Here is a 24,290-nt window from a genome sequence, read left to right as displayed (position 1 = left end):
AATAATAAACACAAACATATTATTCATCCCAATTGAAAATTAATATACATTCATCACAACATAAAAACCTGACCCTAACCTATTAATATTTTTATTCATTAATCTTTTAAAGGATAGAGTTAAGTGGGAAACATCAGTGAATATGTTTTTCAACTTGTAGTATAATATTTTAGTATTTAAAATTGATGTTTTATTTGCATATGTAGTTTAATAAGAAATGTATATAGTATTGTCAGCTTATGGTAAAATTATGTTTAATGCATTTGAAGCTGATCAGTATTACACTAATGTTTATATACATATTTTTATTATTCATTTTCAGAATAATTTTCTGTTTTGTTTGTTTATTTTTAGATTACTGATAAGAAGAATATTTATTTTGAATCACTTAAAACTGTTGTTATGAAATTCTGTATGTATTTCTTTGTACTTAATATGAACAATGTGTTTATTATGGGCAGTGTATGATTTTATATTATTCTCAGGTATTAATTTCCTTACTTTTAAGTGTGTAGGTTTTTAAATAAATGTGTGTTAGGGCTCCTGTGCCCCATCTCTTACAGTTCCCAGACATGTTCGCAGACAGAAAGCAGCAGGCCAGAGTCCAAACTGTAGGCAATGCGATGAGTTTATTGGGGCTAAACAAGTTTATTGGGGCATAAATCCATAGTTCTTTACACCAGCAGAGCTTCCTTTCTCTTAATTGTAATGCTATACTCTGATAGAGCTTCCTTCCCCCTAACCATGCCTCTATATGCCCATAAAGTTCCCACTTCCCCTCCTTCTTCTTGGTAGGCTTAATTATATCTGTAGTGTCCACCCTGGTACTACCCCTTACAGTTTATGGTCATATTCCGTTTTGGAGGGTCTTGAGTCAGGGGCCTTCGGTACCACCTTTTTTTAACCTATGGGAGGGATAGGGAGTGAGGTTATGCTTTGTCCATGGTCACTTTTATGGTTCTTTAGTGTTTCTTTCTTACACCTCTCTTTACCCCCTTGCTCCTCTCAACTGGTTGCTTGACCTTACTCTGGCGTCTGTCTTGAAAAGGAGTCAGAGATTTTCTTCATTTGTACATTCATATATCAACCCCCCACTACACCTCAAAACATTTTAACTACATCCTTTATCTCTTCTCACAGTAATAAAGAAATATCTGGTTGTGGGTAGGGAAAAATACCACACATTGTCTTTGTTCTGTTCTTTGTTTACATAGATTACATACATTCCAAAAACCTCAGCTTTCAAGCGGGCAAGCAGGCCCAAAATTCTGTACACAGTCCTGAAAACGTATATAAATCTAAATTTTATACAAACAGTGTGGTAATTACTGTGTTGCTATTTAGTAACCTTAACTGGTTTCTTAAATGAAGTGGTTTTTCTTTTGTTTTGTTTCATCACTGAAAAAATATTATTAATGACAAGTGCTGTCACACTGTCTTCTTTATCAGACTTCTATCTCCTTTGTCAGCAGTATTGTCACAGAACCATATCTCATTTTACAATAATGGCATATTTAAAAATATTTTATTAGTCCTGTCCTTATAAATTGCCTTTTGCATGAGATAACGTCACTATTTACCTATAATTCAACTGCTGTGGTATAAAGCAGTTTAGTTTGGCAAGAGCAACACTACATTTTTTTTTTCAAAAAGAATGTTTTAAAAAATCTTTCAGTTAAAAAAAATTACAATATTCAGTTTATTCAAAATGTTCAGCAAATATTCTCAGTGAAAGTTATGCATTAAAATATGAAATCCCTTTTTAAAAGAATATTATGTATATAATATTTATATAATATATAATATAATAATATAAATATTTTATTATTTTTAGAGCATGCGTACCGGCTCAGGCCCAGCAGGAAACACAGAGGAACACTTATCTTCCCCTGGGTTGTGCATCACGCTTAAGCTTAGGCATCCAGATGCCTGGCATGAGGTTGAAGTGCCGGTGCTAAGAGTCAAAAACATAGATGTCTAGGGAGCTTTTACAGCAAAAATTTAGTCACTGAGTGAGTTTAAGCACCTATAGTTTTCGGGGACGGGTCAGTGGGGGTTTTGTGAATCCCAGTGTGGCTTGATTCTGGGATTTAGGCATCTAAAATGGCAGTTAGGGAGCTATGTCCTTTGGTGAATCTAGCCCATGCCTTCTATCAGGCTAAGGCATGTTGTTGCTGACAAACAGCAGATACCTTAATGAACAGTAAAAATTCCTTCTATCAGGCTGCATGATTTGTAATTTATAAATAAGTTATTTTCATCACCCAGCAGAGATTATCAGATGCATATCTACCACATAATATAACTGTTATTATGTCATAGGGAGATAAGTCATGAGTGAAATAAAAGATTCATACATTTTAGAGCCAAAAGGAATCACTGTGATCACTAGTCTGATCTCCTTTATAACACAGGCCACAGACACTTACCCAATAATTTCTGCTGCTGCTTCAATTAGAGTCCCTGTTTGGTGGCAGTGATTTTTCAGCCTGCGCTTCCCCGCCCCCACACATCCTCGTGCCCCACACAGAAGTGACGTGGGGCTGCGCAGGAGAACCACCCTCAGTGGTTTTCAACTACCTTCATCCTGAGATGGGGTCTACTGTGTGACTGTTCTCTTTAGCATTCAGCAATTAATTAGTTAATTAATAGTTATTTTATAGTATGTATAGTTGTTGAAACAGTTGTTCCTTTTTTTCCCTTTCCCTTAAAAATATGCATAGATATAGTTAGTTAGATTTAAAATCTTTCTCCATTCAGTGTTGAGTTTTTGTTATTTTGCTCTGGGACGTCGGGCTCCACAGGTACCTCAACATCTGACTCTATGTAGAAAGAGGCAAAGACTAAATATCCAAAAAAGTCTTGGTCATCGATGCACAAGAGGTGGAGACCTCAGGTTCCCCAGGGTGGTTCCCCCGGGAGTCTCTGAGTGGTTCTAGTACCACAAAGACAGGGAAGATGGTCTGTCCCTAAAGACAGACTCGATACCAAGCTCAGGTACTTGTACCTGGAGCTGTAGAGACTCTTCCAATGGGAATGCTAGCCTCATTCCTGAACATCAATCAGTATCATCAATACAGACATCAAATGAGGAATCAGAGTTGGCTCATTCCCATGCCAACCACTTGGTGCCAGCGACCTCAGTACCAAAGCCATCCTCCACATGTTCTCAGTCAGTCCGTCTTTTATGCTGTCAGTACTACAAGAATTTAGATACTCAAGGCCCTGGAGTTCTCTCTGTTAACCGGTACCAGAGGATTATCTACACCAATATTTACTCGGTCACTGACACTCATTATCTAGAGTACCATCCTCACTCTTGTCTACTGTTGAAGCAAAACCATTATCTCCCTCCCCCCATTGGAGTATGTTGAAGAGGACTCCTCTTACTCTCAAATCTCAGTACAGGGTTCCCCTCTCTGTGCAAGAACACATTGCTCTCCCTCCCACACTGAGGCACTGAAGGATGACATACATGGCAAGAACACAGAAGGTTGCCTCCACCTATTCCCTTTGGCCCACAGTGCTCTTGTTTGGCCCCGTGGGATTCTATCATCAACAATTTCTGACAAAGTCTTCAAACTACAGGAGGGAGTAGAAAAGAACTCATGCCCCCAACCACCTCTAGCACTATCACACCAGAGGAGGGAACCTCCAAAGAGCAGTAATCAAGGACAGACAAGGAGGTGACATCTCTTACAAATATTTCCTTATCATCTGACAAAGCTGTGATATCTCCGCTGTCTCCTATCATGGATGACTTCAGGCAATTCCAGTAACTGATTAAGCAAATTTCTGGCATGCTTCAGATTCCCTTAGAGGAGGTTCAGGAGTCCCGCCATAAACTCCTGAATATTTTCAATATGTCAACATCCATGAGGATTGCCATTCTGGTCAATGAAGCTCTGATGAAACCTGCTAAGACTGTTTGGCAAAACCAAGCTTCTGCACCACATTGCAAGAAGGCAGATTAAAAAGTATTAAGTGCCTACCAGGGATTTGGAATTTCTATTTTCTCACCTGGTGCCAAATTCTCTGGCAGTGGAGATCATCAATGGACAGGGCAGACAACATAGCTTCAAGTTCACCCTATACAGCAAGGACCACAAGAAACTCAATATGTTTGGCTGTAAATATACTTCAGCCACACTACAATTTAGAATTGTGAACCATCAGGGGCTCATGGTGAAATATGACTATTTGATTTCAACAAATATAATTCCTTTATTGATTATCTCCCAGAGGAACATTGTGACCAAATTAAGGCCATTATTCAAGAGTTTCAGCCCCTAGCAAAGACATTGCTCAAGACCTTTTTTTGATGCTGTGGATATTGCACACAGTCTATATCCACTGCAGTGCTCGTGAGAAGATTATCTTGGTTGCAGCTGTTGGGCTTCCCAAAACAGGTCCAGAATACTGTCAAGGACCTACACTTTCACAGTGGCAAGCTCTTTGCGGACTCGATGGATACATCTCTCCACACTTAAACGGACTTGAGAACCATGCTGAAATCCTGGGATTTATACTCCTGTAAATAAGAGGAGACTTACAAAGTCTCAGATGGCACAAAGACCATGCCCAGTCCCATTTTCAACTTACTGTAGGTCATCTGAGCCCCTGGCCAAGAGAAATAAGATACACTAAACAGAAACCTCCTTCAGCTACAGCTCCAACTTCACAGTCATCTGTGTTCTTGAAGTTACAATTTTAATGGCTTGGTTGAGAGTCTCAGCTATCCAGTCAATAAGATTTTACACTCTCAATATCCTACCCCTGTTCCTCTGTTTGGTTACCACCTCTCCCATATTCAGGCTGCATTGGAGAATATAACATCGGATAAATGGGATTTGGAAGTCATAACATCTGGTTATGCTATTCATTTAAAATCCAGCCCTCCTACTCATTCTCCAGCCTCATCCCTTGTCAGGGACCCTTTTCAGGGAACTAATGATCCATTGCTGACGTAAGAGATTGCTTCACTTCTATGTTTTGGGGTATGGAGCCAGTTCCAGTCCAGCACAGAAGAAGGGGATTATATTCAAAGTATTTCCTGATGACCAAAAAGTACAAAGGGTGGAGACCAATTTTAGAGCTCAGGTTTCTAAAGAGAAATGTGAAACAGCAGAAATTCAGGATGGTGACCCTTGCATCAATAATTCTTTCATTAGATGTAGGGGATTGGCTTGTGACTCCTGACCTACAAGACACATTTTCATGTCACTTTTCATGTTTCACACAAGATGTTTCTTCATTTTCTAATAAACAATGAAGACTACCAATACCGGGTACTCCCTTTTGGACTATCTTGTGCCTCAAGCCTATTCTCAAAGATTCTGGTGGTAATTGCTGCTCACCTACATCCTCTGTCTATAATAATTTCCCCATATCTGTCAATTGGTTGATTAGGGGATAGATCTTATTAGGAAATATTGGCAGCCGTAAAGGTGATGTGTTCTCTGTTCCACAAACTGGGCCTTCAACTCAACCTAGCAAAGTCTGTTTTGACTCCAGTACAGCAGATGGACTTCAGATGAGTATCCCTGGATGCAGTGACAGGCACAACGTACCTCCCTTCCAGCAGATTTCTTGCACTAACAAATCTTATCTCAAGAATTCAGGGCAGTGTTGTCTTCAAGTAACAGTAAGAGAATGTCTTCAGTTGCTGGTGCACATGTCAGTTTGCATCTCTGTAGTGCAGCATGCCCAGTTATATTTCTGAGGTCGCCAGGTGAATCTTTGAATGATTCACAAACCAAGCAAGCACAGTCTAGGCAGCTTAGGGTCTGTTCTTCAGTGGGTTCTACAGTCACTCAACTGGTGGAAGGACCCAACCAAAAACTGTGCAGGTGGGTCTGTTCATTCAGAATCCTCCCACCATAGTGATAACATGGCATGAATGTATTGTATCAACCATCAGAAAGGAGTATATTTCCCATTTCTCCATGATGAAGTGATAAAGCTCTGGAATTGGTCCATAGCCAACCAGATAGTCAGCTTCTTACCTCCACAGTATTCAGAACACCTTGGCAGATGAACTCAGCAGACATTTCTTCCTAAATTATTAGTGGGAGCTGGTCTCCTGAGTCCTGCAAAGCAGGATTGATAGCATGGAGGTTCCCAGAGATTGATCTGTTTGTCAGAGAAGCCGACACAAAATTCATCAGGGATTGTTCTAGAGGGGGTCTTGATCCCCATTTGCTAAGAGACACTTTTTTCATCTCATGGAGGAGGAGTCTTCTCTACGCATATCTTGACACCATTACTGTTGAAGATTCTCAACAAGATCTGGCCAGATTCATATTGATTGCACCAGTGTGTCTAAGATGAGTTCAGTATCCCTTTCTAATCAGACTCACCTCTTGCCCTTGATGGGGGGTTCCGATCAGTCCTTGTTTGCTGATTTAGGATGCCGGTTGAACACTGCATCCCAAGCTGGAGATTCTGAAGCTTCAAGCATGGTTCCTTGATGGTTCTTGGGAGTAGAGATACTCTGTTAATCAGATGTATAACACATATTATTAAATAGTAGACACAAATCTACAAGAAGTAGTAATATCCATAGTGGAAACTATGCCATCTTTGATGTAACAGTCGTCTAATCTCATTGACTCACTCTTCTCTTCGTACGGAATTGGATTACCTGTTGGAACTGAAAGCATTGGGACTTTCTATTAATTCCATTAGGGGCCATTTAACTGCAATACAGCTTTTCAGTCATCCATAGAGGGGTTTTTTTGGTCTTTTTTCATCCAACCCCACAAGACTCCTAAGAGGTCTATCACATCTCTCTCCTCAAATCAGAGATGCTACTCCCATCTGGAATCTGAGCCTCGTTCTTAATTTCCTCATGAAACATCCTTTTGAGGCATGAGCTGCGTTTTCTTTATCCATAGAGACAGTTTTCTTGGGGACCATGATGCCTACCAAAAGGGTTGGGAAATAGGAGCTTTAGTGGCAGACCCTTCATTTATGGTATTCACCAGAAAGAAAGTGTCAGTCCAGCCCTAGCTTCATATTAATCAAATTATTCATCCATTTCACCCAACAGAAAACCACATCAGACTAGCTAGGAAGCTGTGTTCCATACCCTGGATGTCAGGAGGACCTTTTATCTAGATCGGTCCAAACATTTATAAGATCTCCTAACCTACCTCTATCCATTGCAGATACAAACATGGGATCAGTAGTTTTGAAACTGGGATTAACAAAGTAGTTCTCCAGATGTATTAAGATCTGTTATGGCTGAACTCATGTTCAGCCTCCTTCAAGAGAGATAGCACATTCCACAAGAGCACTATCATGTCTATAACCCTTACTTAAAGATTTACTGATTCAAGAGATATGTTATCCTCTCTTCATTCTTTTTGTAACCATTATGTCTTGGATACAGTCGCAAGATCAGATGCTGCAGGAGGCAATGCAATTCTCTCCACTGTATAACTCTTCTCCAAACCTCCTGTGTCATTAGGAGGCTTCTTCTCAGGAGCCACCTGAAGTGGAGCACCCACAGGGACATTACTCGAAGAAAAAGGAGGGGTTACTCACTTCGTGTATAACTGGAGTTCTTTGAGATGTCTCCCCCTGTAGGTGCTCCACTACCTGCCCTCACTCTCCTTTGCTTCAGATCTCCCTGGTGGGACTTTGTGCTGGAGAACGAACTGGGGTGGTTCGCCTGTGCAGTCCCCTAGCCTTGGTGTGAGACACAAGGATGTGTGGGGTGCATGCACAGGCCAAACGGAACTGCTACCAAAAATCTCCAGTCCAAGGCACAGGTCACAGGCTCACATGAAGTGGAGCACCCATTGAGACACACGGCTCAAAGAACTCCAGTTATTGCAGAAGGTGCGTGACCTCACCTTCAAGTCCATAACTTGAACTATGCCATGTCTTTCATATTTTTTATTAAAAAAGAAAAAAAATCACTAAAATATCTTTGTTTTATGCAACTGGTATGGCTTTTAAAAAAAATGAAACGTGAACTTCAAAGTGCTGTTGCCAATGAAAAAGCTCCATCTATTCTGGTGGTGGTGAAGATGCATCTAGAAAGGATCTGACTGACATTAAGGATAAACATGAAACTAGAACTTAATAAATAACAATACAAATCTGATACACATTTATGATAGAAGTGAAATTGACCTTGGCCCCTGAGACTTTTTTAGTGTACCTATGCCAACATTTTCAAGTGTGGGTGCCTAAAGGTAGGTATCTACATTCATATTTAGTACCTAAATAAATGCTCTTGTTTTCAGATGTGCAGAGCACTAACTGTTTGAAAATGTTGGCCACAATTACTTATTATACATGATAGTGTCAGTATCTATACACTTACATGTACAGTAATTCCCATTGAGCCAAGGCATTTGCCTGAATAAGGAACTCAGCATTTTTTTTAGAAATATTGGTTCAAAAAGCAATCACTGCTTAACATTATCTTACACCTCTGTGTAACATGTGAGGAACAATTTTTAAAAAATCTGCACTATTTTATGCTCTTGCAGCTTTACCACCTTAGACTATGATCTTTTCTGACCTTGCCTGGTCAGCACAGTGAAACCTGTCCATCCACGAAAGGGTTTGCTGTTATCTGGCCCTTAACAGAGGGCTGTCTAATACACTGGGATTAATATTGAGGAATTCTTTTGAGGATTGATATTTAACTGACTGTTAGGAGATGTAATTGCATTTAGCAACTGATGATTAGCTCCCATTTCACTGTACTTGGAGGAAAGGACTGTAAAGAAAAGCCAGTTGCTGTAGAAAATGGTGCTTTTGATTTAGTAGATGAATGGCAATCTGCCTTCTGAGTCAATACTGGACCAGTGTTTCAGTTTAGTGTAAGTGGGCAATTTACTGTTCTAAGAGCCATCTTCAGAATGACACTTTATTGTTATTACTAATTATAATTTGTATTTTAGTAACACCTGGAGGCCAGGGCACTATTGTTCTAGTCCTGTACAAACATAACAAAAAGATGCCTCCTTAAAACAAAGGTCCTTAACACTACTGTTTGTTAAAGATCCCTTTGCAATTTTTCAATGGGGTGTTATCCCTAATAGCCTAGAAAAATCAAACATAGACTGATTTATCTGTCTAAATCCCACCTGCAGATTTAATTATATATTCACTCTGGGTGCAATTCATGATAGTGCATAGAGCCAGCACAAGACTCATGCACCAGATAAGCCCTTGAAATAAAGGTTAAGTGACATTTAAGTAGTGCATGGACTTTGTGTTGGCTTTTTGTATTTATCCTAATTTGATAGGAAGTGAACTTGCATGCTTTGAAATAGCTGTCATGTTTCTCTCAAAAGCTAACAGTACTTCAGTGTACTGAAGTAATCTTGTTTGTAAGGCACTTTGATAACCTGCAGTGAACGCCTTAATTGTTGTTTCATCCTCTCTCTGCTACTTTAAATAGTAGTTTGAGTAGGGCTTCATGTTCATCACTTACAGGTAAATTTACAAGTGAGTTAATGTGCATTTAGCTATGCATTTTGTATGCAAAAAGGGAGTGAATGTATATATATATATATTATGGGCTGATGATTAGAATTTATTTTCTCAGTTCTCATAAGTTCGCTCAAAATAAACATTATGGGATGGCAGTACCATTGACAATTAAGGCAACTGAGTTTATATTAGAAACCCAGTTATGCCCCACTCTGTAAAGTTTCCTTTCGCTCTCAAAAAAACAACAAAAAATCCACATAATCAATATTGGCCTCAGAATTGGTTGGTTAAGGGTCAGAGTTGTTTTCTGATATTTTTTAAAGTGACTTAAACAAAGGAATCTGAGAATTATGACACCACAACAACATGTTCCCCAGGATTAAAAAACTTCTACCATTTTATTAGTCACTTTTGTAGTAAAAAGTGGAAAGAGTAGAGATATTTTAAAGTTTACTGATTTTGCTTATGTTAGTTATGATCGAGTACATACAACCAAAATTAAATGGATACAAATTAAGATTTGAAATATTAACATCAGAGTTCACCATCAGTTCTGATGAGTTTGTAATAGGATGCCAAATAACTTCTGGAGAAACAAGTGTTTTACTGTTTTACTTCTGTGTCTATTTTTATGTCTATAGCTTTTTGTGCTTGCAGATAGTGCTGAAAATATAAATTGTTTGCTAGGGAGTCTTGTCTGTGGAGAAAAGAGATGTTTTTGCTACCAAAAGAAGTTGTTTATGATTAACTCTTTTTATTTATGTGTTTTGATAGTGAAAACATCTCTATACTCCTTTGGCAATAAATATATATAAAAGGAGTTAATTACCCTTAAAATGCATACAGTTTTTCTTTTATTCTGGCCAGACCCCAGTTTGAAAATGGAGTTCTGCAGTTATTTGAAAAGTTTTCCAAGCTCCAGTAACCCCCTCCTGTAGATATCCTCACTGCCTGAGGTTCTTAGATGTGCAATGGGGTCTATGTTGAAGAAAGTGTAGTGCTTGGCTGGAAATGGAAAAAGGGGATGTGAGGAGCAGCAGATTGGGGGCAATGGAAAAGGGAGGAAGAGGAACAAAAGAACAAGTGTGAAAGAATGGAATCATATAGGGGAGAGGCATCACAAAAGTGACATTCCTTCCCTTAGAGGCTCAATAATATACCGCTACACATGCTACCTTTCTGCAAGCCCTCTGAGGCTTGTTGGGGACATTCCAGCCTTAAGAGGAGGGTCTTGCATAACAATTCCCCATTCACTGGTAATCTTAATGGGACCAACATTCTTTTTCAGGTTTGTCAGGTATCTGGCAGTTCAAGTCTCATTCCTCGGAGACAGACAAGCCTTCTAAAGCTTGTAGGTTTGGGAAGGGTGAAGTTACTTAGCCCCTGAAGGAGTGGAGTGTGGGGAGTTCAAGATCCTTTTACCACTGGCAAGAGAAGGGCAGTTGGGGACTCTTAATATGTCTTATAGGGCTTCTCAAGGTGAAGCCCTACTTTTGGGCAGCAAGTGGACCACAAGAGATCCACAGAAATGTATGTGGCCATGTACCCCTGTGATGTATTGCATGCCCTGACTCCATGCACACGCACATAGTCTCTTGGGTCTCCCCATTTTCTGCCCCGGCCTCCAAAATTCTCATAAGGTCACCAGGAGGTATTTTTTTATCGTATGCACCTGCTAAGCAGAAGATTTCCTACCCTCTGTATTCGAGGAAATGTACATGAGCAGGGCTCTGCTCCTGCAGCAAAGGGATTGGGAAGTCAGGAGGAAGAGGAATAACCCATGCCTTGTGTTTTCCCTGTCCTATGTTGGGACTGTTTAAAAAGATGTAAGAAAACTTCTACACTAAATGTTTGTTAAGGTGAAGTTAAGGTTGCAGCATAAATCCATGATGTACATTACCTTTCTAGAATATTTGGTTCTTTGTTTTGTTTTTAAAGTTTGAAATACTGGTAGATTTTAATTAAGGATGCACTTCCACAATAAGCTATAGTCATGCTCAGATAAAAGCCACAGCCCCAACTGAATTTCAACACTCTATTATTGTTGGACTGATTTAGAATGTATTGCATATTAATTTTTGAGTTCATTTTAAAGAAGTCTCTGTGTTGGAGAAATTAAAGAAGACATTTTATAAGTATAATGGTTAAATTCTTCACTTATTCATAGACCAGCTATCCAACTTTAGTTCCTGACTGTCTGGCCTGGATGGGTATATGAAATTATTTTCTGCTGTTAAATATTATCATAATAAAGTCCTTAGCCTATGTCTGTGTCTAATTTTTAATGTGCTTGAGAAGAGGAATGTATTCCTATGTCCATATATGATTTAGTCACTGTGGCTACGTCTTCACTGATGGCGACAAATTCGCCGCCATCAGATCGATTTCTCTGGATTGACTGAGTGGTCAGTGAAGACCCGCTCAGTCGATCCAGAAATTGACAAATTAAGGCCGCCTTCTCCAGTGGTGTTGCACTGCATCGATGGGAACACAGTTCCCATCGGCGCAGTGCAGTGAAGATGGCGCGCAGAACAGAAGCAGAGAAGTCGATGGGAGTTACACAAGTTTTTTTCATAGCTTGTGTAACTCCAGTTGACTGCCGCCAAATATCGGAGGTAAGTGTAGACAAGCCCACACTGATGTTCTCATGCCTTGTGTTTTGACATGGCTTTAACAATATAACAATATCTTATATATATATATATATAATTAACAATATAAAATGCATTAAGACAATGCATAAGTTATGTATTTGAACTTTTAATTCTTGAAAGGAGAAACAGAACACATCTGCTTTTAGTTTATAAATTATATCCCCTAAATATAGAAAGACATAGTGTATAAATTTGGTATTTTGGTTGTTTGTATGGAAAGTGAACTTCAGTAGAGTATTTCATAATAAGTTTATTTGAGCCCAGTTCTTCCTGTAACATTATAACCATTTCATATGCACCTCCTGATGGCTGGTTAGTATAATGGAGTACAGTTTTATGTTGAATTTTCAAGGATGAGTGGCCTTTGTTATCTCTGTTGGGGCAGATTTGAGATTGTGGTTGTTATCTGAGTTGAAATCTGTAGCTTGTTGTGGAATTACAAACAGAACATTGAATTTTTTGGTTTTCTTTTTTTTTTAAACTCCTGTGTTCTTGGAAGGTCTCCCCTTCTACAATGAAAACACTGATTAGTTTCTGCAAACTTAACTTTATTGGAACAGTACTCTAAACAAGTAGTATTTGCTGTAGAGCATTGAAAGTCATCATTAGAGCTGTGCAAATAACTAATTTTGCAGGTTGGTGGCTGAACTGAAAAATTGAATTGAAAAAATAATTGAAACAATTCAGGGCAGCCTGAAACAAATCTTTTTCAAAATTTTCAACAAAATGAAAAATTGGAAAAAAATACCATTTTTGCTTTATCTGAAATTAAATATTCAGTTTCATTTTTTTTTTTTTTTTTTTTTTGCTTTAAAAAAATAAAATTGCAATAAAATTCAAAACAAAAAGGCATTTTGAATTGAAACATCAAAATATTTCATTTAGAAAATGTCAGAACAAAAGAGTTTGATTTTTGAGTTTTTTTCGGCTTTTTTGTTTTTCAGCAATTCAGCAAATTTGATCCAAATTCACTTAATGATTCCATTGATCCAAATCATCATTTTTCAGCCAAAAAATAAGTCTAAAAATTTTTGCCCAGCTGCAGTCATCACATCTGTATCAGCAAAGGAAACACTAGCATTGTAAATATCTCTTTATTATTTAAAAAGCAATGCTGTTTAACACCATAAAGAAGCAGGGGAAATTTTATGCTATGCTCTTCAACCCATCCACATGCTATGTGAGCACATTCTAAAATTAGGAAATTAAACAAGGAAACTGATGTCCATCAAGTGTGGGCTTCTTCATTCTTCTCTCTTCCCTCCGCCCCCCAGGGGAAATTAGGGTATGTGTGTTTGTGTTGTGTTGTTTTCTTTAAAAGGAAGTTCATTTGCTGTGTGTGGTTCTTAGGGAAAGCAGGGTTCTCACATTTGGATGAGAACATAGGAATATATATTTCAAGTATGCTGTAGTTTGTGGATCATGCCTGTTTACCAACACACAAGCCAACCACTACATGGTGATCCTAGTAGAAAAAAGTAATGTTTTGTCCATATGGCCTCATCTTCTGAAAAATAATGTCTTTTTACTCAGCAATTACCTTCTAACCTTCTTAGAAGGAGCCATTCTTCTCTTCCTTCTGTAAGACTTCACCATTCAGTATAACAAGTCATTTTTATAATCATATATGAAACTCTGATTTTCGTTGCAATTCCAGTTTCCTAGAACTAAATGGCTTTGCATATTCTAGGCCTGATCTTGAAAAGTGCCTGCTATTTTCATAGACACAATATTGCACTCACAATTGATTCTGTGGATATCTCACCATTTAGATATTTAATTATCTTATTGCACCTACAAATCAGATAGTTGTCCAAGTGTTAGCATTTGCAACCTCATTTAACTTCAGGTGTAAAGTAACACCCATAAAACCAGAGGCCTGATTAAGATTAGAGATGTGCATGGTTTTTTTTCAACAAATAGTAAATTAGTCGAAAATTTGATTGTTTTGGGCACCAGTGCTGTTCATGAATTTGGCTTGAATTCAGTAAATAGTGTTGGCCAAAAAAAAATTAAAAACAAAAATTTCAGAAATATCAAAACTTTACTTTAGAAAATGTTGAAATGGTTCATTTAAACAAAAGTCAGTTCAAAACACTGTAAAATTAAATGTCAAATCAAATTGAAGTTTAATTTATAAAAGTTTTCCAACACCATTCAAATCCTTTCATGTTGACTGAAATTATTTTTGTTTTGTTTTGTTGTTACAGCATGAAAAATGAAAAATAATGTTTTGGTTTGAAATGAATTGTTTTGGTTTTGTGTTTTGGTTCGGCCATCAAATAACTCCATTCTAGTTAAGACCCTTTCCCTGTTTCTCTCTGTACATAACATCTAAAAAAGAGTACAATAACTGAATTCACATTAGACTGATTTACTAACTCAACCCACAGATATTTGTATAGTTGCTGGAAAATTTCTATTTAGTTAATGGATTGTAATACTTTCTGATGATCTTTGAAAAAGAGCAAACCATCAGCTGTATTTATCATCCTTATAATATTATATTTCTGTTAGCTGTGATAGTTTATTGACAGATCTGGATAACAAGAATAAAGGAAGAATTGGGCAATCTTTACTGAGCTAAAGCTTAGTCTGCTTTATGAACAGTTACTGAACAATGAAGACAAAATAATAGAAAAAAGTTTTGAACCAGAAAGCAGAGAAAAGCATAACCTATAAATGTATTGAAATATAATAATCTATTAAATATTGAATTGTTTTAGAACAACTAACTTGTTTAAAAAGTATAGCTAAAATGTAATTTAAAGAATTGTATTCTTTAAATTATATTAGTGTCAGAAATTATATTTGAACATAGCAATATTTCAAGGTTTCTAAACCTCCCTGAATCATAGAGGCAGGGAACACTGGGGATACAGCAGACCAGATTCTCTGGACCAGTTTATGCTTGGCATAAGGCTGGAGGTCTGACTTTCACTTATCTGTGTGTTAACCCAATCCTATGTCTGTCAGAGTCTGTCAACTGCCTCTGGGGACTACTGTGGCAACCAGGAATCAGTCAGAAGCAGGGGCCTTTTTACAAACCCCTTTAACATTGGGCAGGGCACTCAAGGGTTCTCCTCTACTGGCCAGATCCTCAGGCTGCCTAACAGCACAGTATTTTCCAACCATATAGTGAGTATGACATCCTCCTTGCCTCCCACTCCCACCTCCAGAATAGAATGGATTGACTCTGAAAATAAATGTGTCAAAGCCTCCTGGGCTGGAGGGAGTGTCATATCAACTCAGGATCTATGGAATGTATGAATATGTATATGTAGGGTGGAGAGGAATATAGACAACTTGCCTCTTGCATATATGTGTACACACCCCAAAATAAAATGTGTAATTTAACCTCACTTATTTCACTTCTTAGAAATATAAATCTTATCACTGAAAAGCAACCAACCAAAAAAAACTGTTCTCATAAAAGACTGATTATTTTATCCTGCAGAGCCTTTACAATTTTGGGCCATTTTTCTATTCCATTTTGAACTGCAGTACATTTATTCCTCCTGTTAATTTTTCATTTGTTTTCTTTTCAGCTCCCTGTGGCTATAATGTAACCTCCTTGAATGGTACAGTTTATTCTCCAAGATTTCCAGATGAATATCCAAATTCAAAAGACTGTACATGGCTTATTTCTGTCCCCCAAGGTCATGGGATTTATATCAACTTCACCTTACTCCAAACTGAACCAGTGAATGACTACATTGCAGTTTGGTATGTGACCTTTCAACACAAAATGATAAGTGTCTGGTTCATTTGTCCTTGACTCTGTGTCTGTAGCTATGACTTTTATTTGGTGATGTTCTCTACAATGCAGTGTAGGTTGCAGAGAAACAGAGTGGTTAAGAGTACGGTTAAAAAAACCAGATCATAAGTTAATTGCATAAATGGACAGAATAAGTTCCACGTAATACATTTTATTTGGAGCTGTCTTAGCCATGAAAAATCTTTGTCCTTGAATTTCTTTCATACTTAAAACCAGTTAGAAATATGTTCTTCTCTCAGCTCCAATATTAGTTGAAGTATGTGAGAAAACACAAGTTCTATTTAGCAGAGGGATGTTCCTTGGACTAGGTTGAAAATCTGCCCGTTCCTGGAATTTGCCCGTTCCTGGAAGGAAAAACTCTGCACCCTTGTCCACCATATCATTTATTTATGTCAGCTTTCCAGGAGGGGCAGTGCAGGTAAAACTGATGAAAGTCTGTAATGTTTAATTATGATTTCCATGTATATACGGTATTATATATAATTAATAATAAATGCAAAATGCATCACAATTTGTCCTCTTTAGCAACTTAAATGAAAAATGCCTTCAATGGTGAGGGAACAACTCTTGTACAGGCACATTATGTTCATCCTACCTTGCATCCCAAGTGCTAAGTCCTAGAAACAAAACTTTTTTCAAAGCTGGCTGTTTGGAAATATATGTTGAATTTCCAAATCACCATTTTCTTGTAGTGAATGTTTTGAGTGGTTTATCATATTGTGTCTACCAGCCTGTGACTGTCTCTGCACCATAGCAGTATAGATGGAGCCATGACAGTCCAAGGATATTAGAGAGACAAGGTGGGGGTGAGATAATATCTTTTATTAGACCAATTTCTGTTGATGATAGAATCAAACTTTTGAGCCACACAGAGCTATTCTTCAGGTCTGGGAAAGGTATTCTGACCTTTCCCAGACCTGAAGAAGAGCTTTGTATAGCTTGAAAGCTTGTCTCTCTCACCGACAGAAGTTGGTTCAGTAAAAGATATTACCTCACCTGCCTTGTCCCACTTAAGGTGCAGGCAGGTAATAACAATTATGGTTGATTTTTAGTAGGGTTGTCAAACAATTTAAAAAAATCACAATGAATCACAAGATATAAAAATAGTCATGATTAATCACAGTTTGAATTGCACTGTTAAACAATAATAGAATACCAAATTACAAGTACTGTAGTGCAAATTCTTTATCATGAAAGTGCAACTTACAATTGTAGAATATTTTTTTTACATGACTGAGTTAAAAACAAAACAATGTAAAACTTTAGAGCCTACAAATCAAATGTGGGGGCATATGAATGTTTAGCATATCTGGCACGTAAATACCTTGCAAAACTGGCTACCACAGAGCCATGCAAATGCCTCCTCTCACTTTCAGGTGACATTGAAAATAAGAAGCTGGCAGCATTATCTCCTGTAAATGTAAACAAACTTGTTTGTCTTAGTGATTGGCTGAACAAGAAGTAGAAATGAATTGAAAAATACTATTTCTTTTATCTTTTTACAGTGCAAATATTTGTAATAAAAATAATAATATAAAGTATGCACTGTACACTTTATATTCTGTGTTGTAATTGAAATCAATATATTTGAAAATATAGAAAACATCCAAAATATTTATAATAAATTTAAATTGGTACTCTATTTTTGTGTGATTCAAACTGCGATTAATTACAACTATTTTTAATGTTTTTAATTTGTTTTGCATAATCCCATGTATTAACGGCAATTATTTGACAGCCCTAGTATTTAGTTGTTGGTTTTGGTAAGCAGACATTTAAATGAAAATATTAATTAAAATATATTGTTCATGTTAATTTTAAAACAAATTAATATTAATGTGCTGCACTAGGCAGAGGAATGGAAAATTTCTAAGCCCTTTTAGCCTCAATTTTTTAGTTTCTCTTCAAGTGCTCGCATATGTCCATTATGCTGTGGTGCTCCTTGTTTACTAGTTTCCCTAGTAGTATCCCTTTGAGCAGCCCAACTCACCACTAAGCTCCTCTTGCTGCTAGTAAGGCTATAAAGAGTGAAAATGTCCCACCCCTCCTCCACTTCCTTTTTACCATCCATGGAGCATTGGAGCACTGTGAACAACTTCCTAGTGGTTCTCAAATTTTTTTTGGAGTTTTAATTTCTTTTAGGGTTTTTAAATATATAATTTTTAAGTTTATTTCTTTTGACTTAGCCTGTTGGGGGGCAGGTTCCCTTCTTGTGCATCTCCAGATCCAACGCACTACCAGGAGAACTTATGCCAATGTCTTAAGTGTTCAAACCTTGTTCAGGGTGTAGGAAAGCTATGCTTGTTTAATGACCCTGACTCCTGCTGCATCCAGTGTCACATCAGAGACAGATGCTCCATCTGTTGCAGCTTCAAGACTATGATGAAGATGCTCAGGGAGAGGCTCATGGACGTTGATCTTAAACTGACTTGAAAGCCCCCATGATCAACTAAGGAAAGCTCTTACATGATTCCTTTTGAAGTGCTTCCCCAGTTGTGTAAGTTGAAAGAGGCGACAGAAAATTCTAGTCTCCAAGACAATCATCACTGAGTTCCAGGGAATGAGACCAGCTACTTCTCTGGTGGCAACAGAAAAGTCTTCCCTGATCACTGCAGGTCATCAGCCCTTGTTGATACGAATTATACTGAGGATTACACCACAACTAGAGACTTCTTATGCCTGTAGATGCCACTGCCATCTTTGTTTCAGGCTGAGGGCGGTTGTCTAGATTGTCAGCACTGGGTTGCTCATTTGTAACACCATCTGCCTCAAACTCAGTACCACCACATTCCATGGGACTGGCTCAGGATTCCCTATGCTGAGTATTACCAGCTGCTAGGAAGCTCATTCTCATTTGAGATCACCAAGGACCCCTTCCAGCATTGTGCCACACTGGTTCCCTAGGTGCTCCAAATCACTGTCAGACTTTAAATTTGACTCTTGGGTATCCTGGAACAGAGTGTCGAGAGCCCACTCTCTCCATCCTTCTCATCACCAAAGCTCTGAGAAGGGTCTATCCAGGTATTGAGGTGCTTGGTTCAGGCACATTTAGGTTTTGGTACTGTACAGTCCCAACAGTGTGCCTATTGGTTGCCTCCAGCATCCAGGTCTACATCACTTCATACAACTACATTTCCCAGGAATGATGGTTCCCCCCACTGGCTCAAAAAGGCTGGTGCGAGTTGATACTATACAATTTCCTGAGTCCCGTGCATTTAACCTACCATTATCAGCTCCAGAATAACTGCCAGTACTGCAGACCCTAGTGGTATTATCAGACAGCCATCTCCCTTGATTCAAGCCTCTTCTCCAGATGAGACTCTGGTACTGAATGCAGCATCCCTGATGCTGGATGATTTAAAGTATATCAGAGTTACTCAGGAGAATAGCAGCGTCTCTGGACATCCACGTGGTGCTTGTACAGGAGAATACATACAACCTTACTGACATTCTCCATACCACTGTGTCAGTGAAGTTGGCCTTGTCTATTAACAAGCCAAAACAATCTGGCAGATCCCTTTGTCCATTCTTCCAGTGGCCAAAGGAATGGAATGGAAATACCCAGGTTCTAAGTGTGGTGAATAATAGAAGTCCTGAGGGTCATTATAAGGCTACCCTGAAGGACAAAATTGCTAAAAGCTGGATCTTTTTTTAGCAGTAAAAAAAATATTTCTTGGCAAATCTTCAACTGCAGGTTGCCACTCATCATCATATTGTTGCAGTATGACTTCTCCAACTGGAAAGTCATATCCCACTTTGTCAGCAAACTGCCTGAAGATTTAAGGGAGCAGTTCCAGTCACTCATGGCTGAGGGTCACCTTGTCTCTCATTCACCATTGCAGACTTCCATGGATGTAGCGGACTCTGTATCCAGAGCCATGCTGACAGCTGTAACAATGTGCCCATTCCCCCTGACTGCAATCTTCAGGAATTCATATGGAGGTTCAACAAATGACTGAGGTCCTCCTCTTCTAAGTGCCTTGTTCTCATTCAAAACAGATGAGTCTTTCCATACCCTAAGAACTCAAAGGAAGTTCTGAAATCCTTGGGCCTCTACACCCCTATGACAAAAAGGACAAAATATTGTTCTCCATATCTACTTAGATAGCAGTATTATAAGGTTGAGGAACCGATCAGGAGACAAATATCTTCCTCCTCTTCAAATTCGAGGCATCCTAGGGTCACAAAAAAGCAAGTTTGACTCTTAAGTCAAAATCAGCATGCTATCTGACCTGCATCTATCTGGCCCTGCCTTTCCAATTGATTGAGTGTGTTTGTCGCACATTGGCTTTTTACTTGGATAAAATAAAGCTCTTCCAGACCTCTTCCCAGCTTTTTTATTAGAAGCAGAATGTGTGAGAGATCAGCCAATAACAACTCAGAGTCCCCAGGTGGATCACCCGCTGCATCACAATGGCTTATACTGCTAAAGGAGTAATGTCTCATGATAGATTCACGGCACATTCTTGAAGAGCGCATTCAAACTTGACATCATTTCTGGCATATGTCCCAATTGTAGACATTTGAAGAGCAGTGACATGATCCTTGAACCATACTTCCAGCATACTTGTTCACTGTTTGCTGCTTCAAGGGAAGATGCAAATGTAGGCGAATGGTCCAATTGTCCCTCTTCAGATAAGATCCCGAATTTCACCTACTGAAGTAAGAGCTTGGCAGTCATCTACAATATAATGGTATACACAACCATTCAAAGAAGAAAAAAAAATAGTTTTTATCGTCTTGTAACTATTGTTATTCAAGATGTGTTGTGCATATGTCCATTACACAATGCATCCTCCTTCCTCAACATATCAGAGTCTACCATTTGGTTCCAGTGTGAAGGAACTTGGGGAGGGGTGGGGTGTCTCTGTCCTTTATATCCTCACTTTCAGCACAAGGAGCTTGGCGGTAGGTTGAGTTACCCCATAGGTACTGGTAGGCAAAATTATCTGGCACTGGTGGATGTGGTGCACACAAGCCTACAGTGTAATGGAAATATCAGCACACCCCAAAGAACAACTGTTGCAAGAAGGTAAGTAACAGGATTTTTTTTTAAATATTATTTATTTTTTGTTGTCACTAGTGCCAGTATGTATTTATTGGGTCATTTTCTAAACTGGTACTGGAAAGCATAGTAATAAATGCATTAAACACACTTGACAAATGACAATTCTTGTATATATAACATCCTATGCACTTTTCTAAAACATAGTAAATGGATACTCTGGTTTTATATATATTTGTCTGTGGTCAGGAGGTTAACTTGATAGGCTCAGGATAGAAAAGAAATGAATTAATGCGCTGGCTTTTATCTGTCAGAAGTAGGACTGAACTCATAATAGACTAAAGTGAGCAAATATCCTTCTGATCTAAAGACAGTGAAAGGGCAGAAGCTAAATTATTTCTGGAGTATAGTGTACTAACGTAGACATCACAAAAGCTTCTTAATTCAGCTTGGATTCAGCAGGTTTAACCTACAGAGGCCCACAAAAGAAATGTTCTAGAGTTTGGAAATGTTTCAATGGTGAAAACAGTGTGTTTTAATTGTTCTGACTTTTTTAGCTGACATGTTATTATATGATGATACTCTAAGTGAAAGTAGCCTAATATTATATAAGTATATTTCTTTGGGTGTCTATCTTGCTGTTGTGAAAGGCAGAATTCCTGTTTGTTTTCTTAACATGTTTCCACAGCAGTTGGAAATGAATGTAAATCATGAACAAAAGTGTCATTTTACAATCCCTTACTCTCTTGACTGTAGTGGGACTACTGGTATAAATAAAGGCTTGCAGGATTTGACTTCTAGGCAATAAAGGTATCTTAAGATTTCAAGAGTTCTCCAGATATGTAAAATGCTTTATTTTCCTGAGGTACAACCATGTATGAAACATAAGAAGGATAGGAAAGGAAGAGAGGTGTAGAAAGCTTTCTAATGGTAGCCAGTAAATGTCTTACCTATGCAAAAATAATAGCAACTATGAATTTTTCCCAACCTTCTCTAAAAGGCTCAGGCATTAAAGTTAGAAAGAATATTCAACATTGCTTTCATAGACTGAATGCAAATGAAATAATCTCAACCCTAGTAGTTAGGATTAACCTGCTTTCTCAAAGATTTAACCTGCTGTCAAAAGAAAATTGATTGTTAATTTAAAGTTTAATTATAGGTTTTCACTAAAATGACTTTCTTTCATTTCATCCCCAGGGATGGTCCTGACCAGAATTCACCTCAGCTGGGCATTTTCAGTGGGAACACAGCTCTTGAAACAGCTTACAGCTCAACCAATCAAGTCCTTCTCAAATTTCACAGTGACTTCTCAACTGGAGGATTCTTTGTCCTCAATTTTCATGGTCAGTTTGCTTCCTGGCAACATATGGGGGGAGGTGAACACTAACTCTACTCTCAGGGCACACAAAGATACTCAGGAATGAGAGTACTTCATGTGCATGCTTCCCCTTCCTTTCCTTAGTGGCTCTTTTTGAATCCCAGTGCATCTTTCTCTTTGCACAATGCCTGCAGAGGTGCAGTAAGTCACACATCTGCCACAGTGAGAAGGGGTATGGACTGATTCCCAATATGATTTATTTGTTTGGTTTTTAACTTTTGTAAGTTGACAGGCAGAGAAGGGGTTTGGAGGACATAGGAGCAGCTTTGTTCTTAACTGACCCTGATTTCCATGGAAAGGGAGGGATTTATGTAATATGTGCATTCCTATCCCTAGCTGACATCTTTTATTTTTTGGAGCTATTAGTCAGGATTATCCTCTTTGGCTATTATGAGAGACAATCAAGTCCTAAATGCTCAGGAGTGGTAAAAACAAACTAAGTGCTCAGTGCTACAAACATGTTAGTAATTTTAGTGCTTCTTTTCCCAATGGGGCTGTTCAGATTAGTAAACATTGTGGCCAGTGGAACGTGTTTCCTGAGATTGTATATCCTCAATAAATGTGAAGAGTTGACAGGAGCTAGTTTAGAAGAAATGGTAACTATTTCAAATTTGGTTTTAGACATTTATTAGTAGCATTGCATTAGTAGTTATCTGGCTTGTTTGTTTGTTTGTTTGTTTGCTAAGTGAAACACGTATTGTGTCAAATTCATCCCTCATTTCTCTCAGTGGTTTTAAACCAGGGATGAACTGGACTGACTAATGTTTGTGAGATGCATATATTTATATTGCTAACAGACATTTTTCATATTGTTTTAGAAATATTATGCAAAATCATGAGATGGGTAACCAAAATGTTTTAACTCATTTGTTTAGTTTTGAAAACATAGACCCAGATCTTGCAATTTTGACTGCATGTGTTTCAATGTGACTCCATGTGGACACATACAAGCCCATGCACAGTCAAATTGTAGGATCAGGGTGTTAAGTTCCATTATAATACATTTTATTCAACTATTCAGTTTAATAGTATTTACATTTTGTTTTGTAGCTTATCAACTAAAGAAGTGCCAGCCACCACCAGCAGTTCCACAGGCTGACTTACTTACAGAAGATGATGATTTTGAAATAGGTGATACATTTATATCTCATTTTCTCATGAAATTCATGCTAACATACTTGGCCATTATGCAACTTTCACTTAAAATCTATTTAAACTATTACTACATCTCATTTTCCTCCTAAATACATTGTAAAGGATGCTCAAAGCCTTTACTTCATCCTGAAAATCTAATGCAATATAGAATCTTCTCTTCATTCCTTCCTTTCTCTTCCTAACAGACAGTATGACATTCATATTTGAAATTTTCTTCCCCTTTTACATTTCTACATTATTTTATATAATTTTATCTTTTATTCTGTATAAATTTATTTTAAAGGAAAGTATCATATATTTCAAATTGTAAAAGATAAGATCGTACATACTTAGGAGTAATTAAAAAAGTGTCTGTCATTGACCCTTTTCAGGAGATTTTGCCAAATACAAGTGTCATCCTGGTTTCACTTTGGTTGGAAATGACATGCTGACCTGCAAGCTGAATGCACAACTGCAGTTTGAAGGGTCACCCCCATATTGTGAAGGTAACTGTTTTTGTGTAGACTGTACATCAGATTAATGGAGCATTCTTTTTTGTTTTCCTTTATCCTAAATGGAAATGTAAGCAAGATTTTGGAACATTTTAATTTCCTGTGGTATCCATCTCTGTTTAATAGAAATGTTTCCAGGTATTCCCTCATCAGATGTTCTGCAAAGGCCAGGAAACAGGTTTCAATCCTGAGTTAGAAAGTCAGAGGCTGAAACATGTCAGGTATGAGGCCTGAGACCAGAGCTAAAGTCATGACCAAACCTTGCTGTTATAAAGCAAAGTTAGCAGAAATTAGGCTGTCAGTTCTGGCAGGCTCACAAGTGGCAAGATACCACCTTTTACCTTGTACTGGATGGCACAAGAATGTTGTGGAT

At 38.0% G+C, this 24,290-nt stretch overlaps 1 protein-coding gene across 1 annotated transcript in view; it reads left to right on the top strand.

The window, feature by feature from the left end:
* Positions 1 to 24,290, top strand: part of CSMD1 (CUB and Sushi multiple domains 1) — a 1,845,645-nt gene that overhangs the window by 1,634,984 nt on the left and 186,371 nt on the right. The window contains exons 43-46 of the mRNA XM_067558441.1: positions 15,659 to 15,836; positions 22,091 to 22,236; positions 23,322 to 23,402; positions 23,798 to 23,911. Of these exons, the coding sequence (XP_067414542.1) occupies positions 15,659 to 15,836; positions 22,091 to 22,236; positions 23,322 to 23,402; positions 23,798 to 23,911 (519 nt within the window). The remainder of the gene's footprint in view (positions 1 to 15,658; positions 15,837 to 22,090; positions 22,237 to 23,321; positions 23,403 to 23,797; positions 23,912 to 24,290) is intronic.

Source organism: Emydura macquarii, unplaced genomic scaffold, assembly GCF_026122565.2.
Source record: "Emydura macquarii macquarii isolate MOO-44397 ecotype Brisbane River unplaced genomic scaffold, CSIRO-AGI_Emac_v2 contig_2063, whole genome shotgun sequence".
Lineage (NCBI taxonomy): Eukaryota > Metazoa > Chordata > Testudines > Chelidae > Emydura > Emydura macquarii.
This window is presented reverse-complemented; position numbering and strand designations above follow the sequence as displayed.